This window comes from Euprymna scolopes, chromosome 5, assembly GCF_053919585.1.
Source record: "Euprymna scolopes isolate OS-2025 chromosome 5, ASM5391958v1, whole genome shotgun sequence".
NCBI lineage: Eukaryota > Metazoa > Mollusca > Cephalopoda > Sepiida > Sepiolidae > Euprymna > Euprymna scolopes.
In genome coordinates, this window is record NC_136486.1 from 66,277,407 (window position 1) to 66,289,883 (window position 12,477).

At 34.5% G+C, this 12,477-nt stretch overlaps 1 protein-coding gene across 2 annotated transcripts in view; it reads left to right on the forward strand.

Annotated features, from left to right (window-relative positions):
* LOC145276828 (bactericidal permeability-increasing protein-like) overlaps positions 1 to 9,777 on the forward strand; it is an 81,241-nt gene extending 71,464 nt beyond the window's left edge. Inside the window, exon 15 of one of the 2 annotated variants that reach the window (XM_080128180.1) lies at positions 9,563 to 9,777. In XM_080128180.1, the coding sequence (XP_079984306.1) occupies positions 9,563 to 9,652 (90 nt within the window). In that variant the 3' untranslated portion in view covers positions 9,653 to 9,777. Of the gene's footprint in view, positions 1 to 343; positions 727 to 9,562 lie in introns of those variants that run through there. The other variant, XM_080128181.1, reaches the window with a different exon arrangement.
* The last annotated feature ends 2,700 nt before the right edge of the window (positions 9,778 to 12,477 follow it).

Consider the following 12,477-nt stretch of genomic DNA (forward strand, 5'->3'; position numbering starts at 1 on the left):
ATGATTATTAAACAATTCTTGTAATTAGAGTAATTACGATTCAAATAGATTTCTGTTATGCTCATTTATGAATAAATCATATTGTCATAACATTATAACGTATTTGACATATAATTCGTAATTCATAGGACTATTATATAATTCGTATGATTTTAAATTTGTAACAGATTTATCTTTTTTAATTATTCCACATTTTTTTCATTTAGCATTTTTTTCGTAGAATTCTTTTGTTTTGTATATCATAATCACCCGTGTCTTTCATAACATATAAGTGTTATATGATGTTCATATTATAAATATTATTTTTAAACATCATGTATTTTTACACCATTTTGTCTTTCAGAATGCCTTAATTGTTTCCAGTGACTTGGTAATTTCATCCATTTAATACACAATCAGTCTGCCAAAGACAAAACAGTGATATATTTCCAAGACCAAATCACAAGACTTCTAATATTTTAAAATAACGTTAAATACATGTTACTATGATAAATTAAATTTATTTATACAAATATTTCCTATACAAGAGTGGAATATTTTCATGATATTAATTTTAGCAATCTTACTTGTTTCCTCTTTTCTTTAATTGTAAATCGAATATAAATACCAATGAATTTTTTATAAATGTATTCAAATGTAGTTCTCTTAACTCGATGTTACATTGTAAGCAAACATTTTATTTTCTATTAATTAGAATAAGTAAATAAATGTGTATATATAAATGAATGATTGTTGTTTTCATATATATATATATGCATATATATGTGTGGGGGGTGTACGTGCGTGCGTGCGTGCGTGTGTGTGTGTGTGTGTGTGTGTGTGTGTGTGTGTGTGTGTGCAGCTGTATCCGGCCATACGGTGATGTGGCCCAGTTTCTTTTTTTTTAATGGAATATACAAAAAACAAGACAAAATGTATGTTTCTTATCTTTATGTTCTCAATAATTTGGGAATGCAAAATATTTTCAGATGTTCTTGTTTCTGGGCGGATTATCTCATTCTCCGACTGTAGAACATGCAACACATACTTCTCCATGTGAGATTTCCGTGAAAAAAAAAAAGCAAAGTGTAAAGTGTTGAATTACAATTTCCTAAACGTCCCCATTAATATTTTATGCAAAAAAAATAAAAAAGAAACATTTCAGTATAGTGTTACAACGCTCAGCTTTATCCAGTTATTATCCGTCAAGCCCTACACATAATGTACAGAAATTTCCGAGGATTCAATTCAACCTACTTTTATTTTTTTAGTAGATTAGTCAGCGATTGCAAACTAACAAATTAAAACAAACTGCAAAAAAAAAAAAAAAATAGAAATATTCGATGATTTTAAAGGAGTGCTCAGTTTTCAATACACATCAGAGTAAGTCGACCCACATTAAAGGGAAACACGAAATGATCGTCCGTATGTAAGGGGGGTGTTCTTTTCGTTTGTTTCAATATTTTTACCAGATTATTATTGATTTGACACTGATATACGAGATTCTGAATTTTTAATGTCAAATATACAATATTTAAAAATGTTAAGGGGTTACTCAGTTTCTAATATAACACGCATGGGTATGATGAAAATACAATACCAAAACATCGATACAATCGGGCCAGTTGTTATTTAGATTATCGGTTACGAACAAAAATTCTTTTACAATTATATATATATATATATATATATTTATATATATATATATATATATATATATATTTATATATATACACACATATAATGTTTGAGTTTGTATAGTTTTTTTATTTCTCTTTTTTTTCTTTTATTGGTTTATGTCTTGAATTTTTCTACTAGAAAATGTCAAAGACTATTTTTTGTAAATAAAAATAGGATCAACTAAAACCCAATAAAAAGAAGAGACACTGGATTAGTTAATTACATTCATTTGCGTGAGAGCGATTTGAAGATTGAAGTACAGTTTTGTGGCTGATACTATCATATATAAATAAATTACTTCAGTCAGGATATAAGAGTCTAACGCATGTATTAACTACTGCCTTAATATATACAGCATCAGTTCGTTATGAGAGAAATGGTTATCTACTTAGTGAAGTAAATAACATATAGCATAGTTATTACACGTGTCTCTTAATTTTATATATGAAGATTCGTATTTTCTAGATTCTTCCAACTATTGTTCTCATCTTGAATGTAGTTTTTACAATATTTTCGTCGATATATCCTCCGGCATTCTTTAGCCCTATATCATCGGATTCGCGAATCTTTTTGTTGAACTCGAAAATATTTCTAGCAAACTCAGAGATCCGCATGGAATTTCTAACAAACAGATTGAATAAGGGATTGGGTATTTGATAAAATAATTGAAAGTTACATTCTAGTGGAATTTGAAGCTTCAAACCTCAACGCTAAAAAAAGCAACAAAAAATACAATTGCAACGTACTTTGAACTTCAGCACAGCCATGACTTATGGAAGTAAAACATGCTATCCACGTGGATAATATAAACGGTTCCGTTCAAGATGCCGTGCAGAAATATTCTCGAGCTTAACATAAAGATTCTCGAATTCGGCGAGAGACACTTGCAGAAGATGGAGGAATACATTGACTGAAATGTAAAGCAAAATAAAGCTCAAGCTATAAACAATTTTACATCATCGTATTAATTGATTCTCAAGCAATATGCGCATTGATGCCTCTTATGATTATATAATAAGTGTTTTCTATGTTACATGTTTTTTTAATTCATTTAAACACCAGTAACATCTGTATCATGTATCTGTTGAATAATGTCATGGATTTTCAATAGACAAGACACAGGTAATGATCAATAAAATCCGAAAAATATACGAAGTGAAATTATTGTTAGAGAGAGAGAGAGAGAGAGAGAGAGAGAGAGAGAGAGACAGTCACAGCGACAGAAAGAAAGAGAGAGAGAAGATATGTGGCGATTGACTGAACAAAATATGTGTATGCCCACTCGTTTGATACATTCCATATATATATACACACATATGCATATAATTATTTTCGATAATAATTAAATATACACACATCCACATCGGGTGAAGACATGCGATTATCATAGATAGAATAAATATTAAGGTGATGGAAAATACAATTGAAATGCACGGATCATGAATGGATTATGAAACAGGAAGACATTCTATCCGATAACTACACTCGTTGGAGTAAATTCCAAAGTAAAAGAAAAACTGGAGAAATAACTAGCAGACACATGAAGCAAAAGGAAAGCTTACGGCATTGATGGAAACAGATGACATCAAAAGGAAAAAATCTTTGAAATACGTAAATAATGCTACAAATCTTGAGGAAGTTGGGTTCCTGAGAACACCGCCAATTGTTTTGACTTGACAATCACTCATAATAAGCTGTGTGAGAACTCCTAGGTATCGCCGTTAATATGGTAATGTTAAAAAAAACATTTTTTTAATATAAAAATATCTAGTGTAATTTATTTAATTTATGAGTGGCGCAATCATAGATATTTATAGAATTTCCTTCTTATGTATAAAAAAAATATTATATGATTATTTTCTTTATTTATTTTTATAAATCAGATGGTTATTTGTTGGCATTCGCTTTTCTAATAACGCTCTAGTTATGGGTATTTAAAAAAAGTGGAATGCTTACGGAACGGACCACATGAAACTTGTCAACAACTTAGGTGAAATTGTTTGTGTGGAATGAACTGGATTCGAACTGTAAACAGTAAAATACTTAGTCTGTGTAATAGTTGTAGTTTACCAATATTATAATCCACAGTGTTATAATTTAACAGAATTACATTATAAGTTGCAGCAGTGCATGGCCACTATTTACCGGAAAAAGTCGTATAATGCGTTGACAAAAATCGAAGGATATCTTGTAAAAAAAAATTAAAAACAAAATAATAAGAAACACAACAAAATAATGTCTTATATTTTTACACGACCCACATTGATCCGAGAGGAACGCCAATGGCATTGTTAGAATGACTGAACTGTTATATGTATGACCTCAACATCACCAGATTTTAATATGTGGGTTGCTAATAGTAGCTATTAATGGGATCAGGATGTTAGAATTGGTTCGAGCGATTTTATCTGTGACACAACCAATATTCGATATAATCGGGTGCATGTGTGTGTTCGGTTTATTATATTTTATTTTCTTCAAACATCCTTATCATTCTCTTGAGGGCACCCCCCCCGAAAATGAGGACGAAACGTAGATAAATATCTACTACTAAAGTGAAAAATTTTAAACAAAATGTTCCGCTTTTTCTCTAACTACATCCAGCGTGTGATTAGTTTTGTCTGCTCCTAATCTAGTTTTGTCACATGGACTACGCTATTTCTTTTACGAGTGTCCTGATTTATGAGAGGATCCGGTCGGACAGCTTGTTATTCTCCGCCCCTGCTTTTGATAGTGTGCAAGCCTTGGTTTCCTAAGGTGTTGCCATCAAAAAAGAGGTTCTTTCAAGCCAACAAAATAAAAGAAAAACGAGTTGATAATTATAGAGAAGTACCAAAACATGAGGTCATCTTCCCAAGCTGTTCTTGATATGAGAAACACCACGATAGAATATTAGCTCGAAGGGCTATTATTTACGGTAGGTACTGGACCAATCAGAGGAGAAGGGATATGACTCGGGTATCACCGGTTGGCTAGAATTGACTTTAAAGCGGCAGACCCAGCCAATCACCTGCATCGAAGGATGCACAGCATGCACTCCATCTTTGTCTTTGCAAATATCACTCATTAATATCCTCTCTTCACTCTGGTAACTGCATAACATCTGCTTACCAAGACAACGCCAGAATTAACATTAACCAGTATAAATGTTTTAAAGTTCTCAAATAATGTGTTGTCTTTTTAATTTATAAAAATCCGTCTTGCAACAGGATAACAGCTGTATAATATTCATATCAGGATGGACGGGACCTTAAGCATTCAATTCTAATGGGCAGTTTAAATAATCAAAATTCATCTTCAACTAATGTGTTCTCTTCTTTGATAAAATGGTTTTATGGTAAAAGACCTAATATTCAATTCTGTGAGATGCACGCTTCAGTCTCTGTTCTCGTATAGTTTTCTATATCCTTGCAGGATCCGAGAGGATAGCCGTGCCACAATCCGCCAACACCATGCACTCACGGACGCATTTTATGCACACACAGAAGCCAGCAACTGAACCACAATCTATCCCAGTGGTATAGGTGGAACACACTCTATTTTACCTAATTTTATTCGTCTCCGATTGAACAGTGTCTCCCTATATTCGCAGACGAAATTAATTTTACACCCCCCCCCCATTCATTTGTATTTATTCATCGACTTCGAGGTCGGATTCAGCTCACACTGGTCTCCTTTATTCGGACCAGATCTACCAGTCTTAACTGCCTGTTATGGGCTAATCATTCGGCATTCCTTATTTGTATCGTTTTACCCGATTTAGTGGCTATCACCATAGGGGTTGTCTCCAAGTTCTAACCCACTTATTAACTCAGGATCACTACTTCTTCATTGTCGGTTTATTTTTTCACAAGATTGGCATATAAAAGTATCCCTATTAGTCCGTCTCCGCTATCTATATTGTCTCTACAGGACATGGCTGTCACACCCCCTTCGGCGCTCACAGGTAGGGGATCTTCGCCTCTCCTTCCGTCAAGGTAGCCAGGTAAAAATTTAGCTTGCCTCCATTTACTAGGGGCCAATCTTTTAGAATAATCTCAATACAATTCACGTCACTGAAATTTCACAACCGTCAGCTTGATTGCCCACCAGGTCTGATTGATAAAACATTTTTCTGTCTGATATCCCTGTCCAGTGTTTAATTGCGTGCTTTCTAGTAACACATTATATGGGAGTTATCTCTCTCCGGAAGCAGAGAGTACTTTTTTCCTGGTCTGGGGTTCTTTTACGGTATCCTGCTTCCGTGGACATTGGAGCCGGTAATAACAGTCCTTCTCAGATCCATTAAATCTTTTATACTTCCTTTCTGTATCGTCTGAAGAGTAAGCGCGATTTTGGCTTCCCCCCCTCTCGAAACAACTCTCAGCTCTGTGCGACGATTTCCCTGGTGTAGACATTCCGTTTCTTATGTGGCTGATGTCTTCACACTTCCATCACTTTCCCGTCCAGCAAATGATGGAGAATTCGCCACTATCCTCACATGTCCACCATGTATTTATTCTAATATTTATTACTTTTTAATGTTTGCTATTTGGCGTTTCCCTTCGTTTTTGTAGAGGCTCCGAGTGGTCGTCAATGACTGGTGTTCTAACTCCTTACCTCTGATACTCCCTTGCCCCGCACAATTGAATCTCGTGTCTTATTTGTCAATATTGATAAAGTTGTGAACTTGTGAGCCTGATGGTTTCTCATAATTAGGTGACCATTTTCTTGCAAGACGCACATTACCTTTACAAAATGTAAGCCAATGTCTGCCTTAGTTAGGCCACATATTAGAGTTCCTTTGTCCTTCATTTAGGATAAGGTTCCTTTCCAAATCTTCAACATCTTTGGCCCCTGGACACACTCCGCCCCACCCCGCATATTCGTTTTTTTTCGGGTCCCTCTTTCCACAAAGTCGTTATTACCATTACGTATGGTTCTTTCCTATATTACGTGATTCTTCTAAGTTGTATGACGAATGCTTTAGGATCTTTATTTTGACTACATGGCCTTGTAACTCATACATCATCGTATCAATTTGCATGGCCTGTGTATGGTTCATCCTACTGTACTCTATGCGAAATTGCAAACTACTGCATGTTGTTTATGAACCTATCGATATTTCCGTTGACCATTTTCTATCAAAAATAGGTTCTGTACAGCCTGTATGGTGGTGGTTTAGCTAAGAAATGTTCGATTTAACTGCTCACAGAAATCGGGCCAGGCTCTGCTTGGCCTGCTTTCTATGCATTTACGGATGAAATCAGAAGCAAACAATGTCCCCTCGTCACAGCCCAATCGCACACTTTCCCGATCAGTCAGGCCATATACTAGTTTCTTCTTTTTAATTATACAACATGCCTTGAAACCTGTAGCGTCTTCTATCTCTTCAGTGATGTTTCGACAGTATGTATTGAGATGAATTTACGCAGAACAGGCAGTCCCGCAAAGCAACTGGCATCCGTCGGCATTCCTAGAGCAGTGCGCTTGTTTGGTTTGATTGGCAACATCTATGATGCGGCCAGAGATGTTGTCCTTCGCTCACCGTCTAGTTTCTCCGGAATGTGTGATGCGAATTTATTAACGCTGGTTTTAAATGACAGCCTGGAGTCTTCCACTGAGTATCAATGGGTGAAGTGCTAGGAGATCGGCAAAGCGATTTTATAACTTAAGCTGGATCTCGGCTTTGGATTGTTTGCATCTGAATGGCGAGATATCGTATTTCACAGGACAGTTAGATAGTGGGTTTGCTTTCATGCGAAGGTTCAGGTTTGGCCGAACCATTACATAGTCAGAGCCATGTTTGCTGCCAGTTTCGGCTCTGTGTAACGCGCGACCGTCTAAGATATGTAATGTCCAGCGTGATTTGACCAGAATGTGGTCAATTTAGTTTCTATTGACACCGTCGTTCGAGTATTAATTCATCAGGTGCGGCAAGGTTGCTCGACACAGTGAGCCGGGGGCTTAATACAGTAAGCCGGTTTGCAGCAGCAAAGTCAACCAGCCGTTCTCCATCTGAGCAGCGGACACCAATGGCGAATGGGTCAACAACATGTCTTGTGTTTGGACCATCGGGGCCGATTCGGGTGTTAAAATCACCCGCAACGATAATAAAATCCCTTGCTGGAATACCACCTATACCAGACTACAGGCTATCATAGAGGCCGGTCTTGGTGACATTATCAGCATCAAGAGTGTACATTATCAGCATCAAGAGTATACAGCCACACAGTATTATTGAATAGAGTGCCCGCAGACGAATACGAATAAGACATGGAGAGATTGGTTCTCAGGCAAAGAGAGCGTTGTTTGTCTAATCGTTTAGGGCCCCTTCTACACCATGGTTGCCGAATCCATCTGCGGGATCACAGTAGTAAAGATGAAAGGCAACATCCGATAGTGGTACTTTGATGTTCTTGTAACCTTGATCTACATGTCTGACCTCCGAAAGGCAGGCAACTTTTACTTTATAAAGAAGAAGGACATGGACGGTGAGTGCTTTTTTTTTCAAGTTTCAGCGTAACCATGTTTCACCAGGTCACATGATGGATCAGTAGCTGATTCCCGAAACCTTTCCCAACTTCTTAAAATTACAAGCAAACGAAAGATCAGCCTAAATTAAATAGTGCTCGATACGAATGGGACCACTATTTCCGAAATAACAGTCCACGCGATGCGTTAGACACATTTAGATATTCTACTAAACCACGACACTTCCTCAAAACATCCCTTCTCTTTAACAAACTTCCCCGAGTATGATGCCAATTGCAATCATCCAACGGAAGAAAAAATACAAGACGTCATCAAAAAACTAAAAAAATAATAAAGCTGCAGGGGATGACGCTTTTCCGGCGGAAATCTACGAGAGTTGTTCTGGCTTTATGGCGAGTTAACTAAACCCAATTCTCGACGCTATACGGCGCTCTGAACAATTACTGACTCGAAATTTAATATACCGTGTATGGAGATTTGGAAAAATCTTTGTAGTCCATTTTTATCCAGAAATTTGGCTGTTAAGGGGTCAAAGTTCAACGATTGCACCTTTGAGAACTCTCATAAACTCTTCCGCCAATTTTGGATCTAAACAATTGAAATTTTAGATATAGTTTCCCTGGACATGAATCTAACTAATAGCTTGATTTTAGACCAAAGCAATAAATATTAAGCGGACATAATAGGGGTCAAATTATAAAAAAATTATGGTCTAAACATTTGAATTTTTACATAACGGGTATTCAGAAATAGCGCAAACTTTTTAATCGGTTTGGTTCGAAATTTGATTTGATTTGAGCTACCAATATATAAATGTATGTATGTATGCATGTCTGCCTAAAACTTTCGGCAGAGGCAACTGATTTTCACAAGAACAGGATCGTTTCGAAGCGCGACCCTTCAGACGACAAATACCGAAAAATTGGCTACACACATTCATTACTTCTCCCTCCACTGGGTACATTTCTACAGAGAAGGGTCGCTTTTTTACCGATATTTTCGAAAAACATCTCCTCTGTTCGATTTTCTAAACTTAATTTAAACCTATATCAGTTCTCGTTTGCCGGTGGTCCTAACAGCAAAGACGTCATGTTTTCCCCCGTTTTCCTCTCCTTCGCGGTATGGGTTCGAACCTGTCTTCTTACTACCACTTTTATTTTGCTCAACACACACCTCCAAAAACCCTTGCAACGGCGGTAGCCCGTGTTAATGTATATATATATATATATATATATATATATATATATATATATATATATATATATATATATATATATATATATATAAATATATATATATATATAATCTGTGTGTGTGTATACACAAACCATTGACCGTGTTCATTAAAATTCGTAGTTTAATTAATTTTATTCCTGCTAACTTTTAATGCTGATTGTGATATTATTTTTTTCATATATCCTGAATACAGAAATGGAGAGAAGTATTTACTTTCTCGATGACATTTAATCTTATATCTATAAGACTTGGTCGAGATCAAACAGAAAATACCATGTTGTAAATCATGCTTCAACGCTATCCTTAGCGTAAATAATCAAGGAAGAAACCAAAGCGAACATCATGTTGAGACAATTTTCTTTGTCAATTGATGAATGTTATCAAATGGGCTTTTCAGGCTGGATTTATCCCTGTTTTTAAAAATAGTAAATAAAAGATGTCCTCCTTACTTTCGTTTATACTTTGTTTTCTTGTTTTTGTTTATGTCTTTAAAGATGTACGCGACTTCGAATATACACATGAGAAGAAAATAACGTATGCTATATTATTTATTATTTTTACCTCTTAATAATAAATATGATGCACTTTTTTACTTACAAAGCGAGGAAATATACTTGACGAAATAATCTTTATAATAATTGCAGAACTTAATTTTTCAAACGTATCTTCATATAATATAGAATGAGACTTGATTCGAAGAATATATTTTTTTATGTATTTCATATAAAAAATGTTTTGACAAGAAAATAAAATTTGTTGAAATAAGATTTATACCAGTTGATTCATTTTCTTACTTAATCTGAATCATTTATATTTTGCTGTGTTTATTTATTTATCGAGGATTAATTTGAATTCAAAATTACACATGAAAAATATAATTCAAACATTGTTGGGCTATTTTGTAAATTGAAATAAAAAATCAATGATCGTCAGTTTATTACAAGTGGAGGTCTTTTTTGAGGGTTAATATGAGATGATTGAAATAAGTGCTACAAACAAGACTCCTTTTTCTAACAACAGCAGAAAACCTTTCGACTTAAAGATTGGCCAGTTGTTCACAGCTAACGTTCAAATTGAAATTCACAGTAGCAGTGAATTGGAATTAATGCGCAAAAGCTAGTGTCAAGTTACTGCAAAGAAGTTGGGTTCATTCTAGGGGCTAATGAATGCCTCATGTTTGCTAGTATCCTCTATTACTATATATTAAATAAATAGAGGAGTGAAGAGGTAAAGAATGTAAACAGTGGTATCTATCTTCCTCCTCTATCTTTCTCTTATTCTTTTTTGCCTATAAATATTTATATATGTGTGAGCATCGAACTGGGTTTTACAACCAGATATTACTTAGCAAAGTTATTCTACATTAAAAACATTAAATAATATATATCGCACCCATAAATAACTTGCAAACACAAGACTAAACTATTTGCATTTAATCATACAAATAGATAAAAATTTACATTTTGATAATTTTTATTCAAACTTATTTACCGTTTTATAAGGACCATAATTAAGTTAAAAGAAATTATAAGTCAATTCTTCTGAGTGATAGGATTTTTCTTTAACTCTATGATGAAAAAATTAAATCAGCCTTCCCAAGTGCCGAAGAGAGTATCGGTTTCGTTGTTTTGTTTTACGTCATATCAACCCTTTTCAGGTTATTTAATGTCGAATCCTGTTATTTTTCAAGTAGTATTTATGTTGCCTCTAGTTATTTTGAAGAAGTTATTTTTATTCTTCCAACTCTTTGTATCTTCAATTGCTAGTTTTTCAGTGTTTGTTTTGTTTGTTTTCATATGGATTTTATCGTTTTTGTTCCCTGTCCTGCAGAACATGAATGAATTTAGAAGAGGAGATGGAAAAGGGTAACAGTATTGATTGTTGGTGTATTTTAAGTTAGAAAACCAGTCAGAAAGTGGGGATATAGAAAGCAAAAGAGGGAATAGGAAGAAGGAAAAGGGTGTGGGGGGTAAAATGTAGGGCTGTTGTATTTGTTTTTAGTTTTGCAAAACAATTAAATTTTGAAAAATGGAGTACAAAAACAAAAACATATCAATGTTAGATGACTTTCGCCTCAGGAAGCCAAAAGCTTCAGACAGCCTGATTTGGTAGCACCAGGCAAAGATGGGGATTGAAGTAGAAATATGAAACGTGTTATTTTACAGGATCAATGTAATCGTTAAAATTACAGTGAATTTTTGTAAGCTATCGCTTACAAGAGAAAAGAAGGGAGGGAAAACAAAGCAATGTTTGAAAATAATATTTAATTAAAGAAATATATAAATTAATATTAAACTAAAGACATATATAAAATAATATTACACTAATGAAACGTTTACAACTAGTATTACACTAATGCAACGTTTAAAATAGTATGAAATTAAAGCGACGTTTAATAAAAGTATTACACTAAACCAACCTTTACAAATAGTATTAAACTTAAGCAACGTTTACAAATAGTATTGAACTTAAGCAACGTTTAAAAATAGTATGAAACTAAAGAAATATTAAAAATAGTATTAAACTTTATAAATATTATAAACATAAATCATTTTTAATATATGTGTGCGTATTTTTCCTTCTGTTATTACAAATATGTCGGGAGTGGTTTTAAGTGATACATCGCTAATTCCATGTAATGGAGATGTGAGCCCATCGGGATCACTTATGATGAGGAACCGTAATTAGTGTCCATATGTTTTTGCCAATACATATTTCCACTACTGCCATCTATTGTTGTTTGAAAAATTGCATATTGAACAACCCCCCCAATGGTAATCCGAGAAATGCCGAGTATATGGGTCAGTGTGTTTGTTTATTTATAGAACAAAAGGGAGTAGAAGATAAAAACAGCATGTATAAAATAAATATCATTTAGAAATAGTGACACAATATGGTTTCAGTTCTGCTAGATCTACAGCAGATGTGCTTACAGTTATATCTCATAGGATTAGCGAATCTCTCGACGGAGGCAACCTTTCTAGGGCAATTGCTCTTGACATATCTAAGGTCTTTGATAGGGTATGGCATGCAGGTTTACTTCACAAGATCTCTAGCTATGGTATAGTTGGAAATGTCTTCTTAATTATTAAATCATTTCTATCTGAC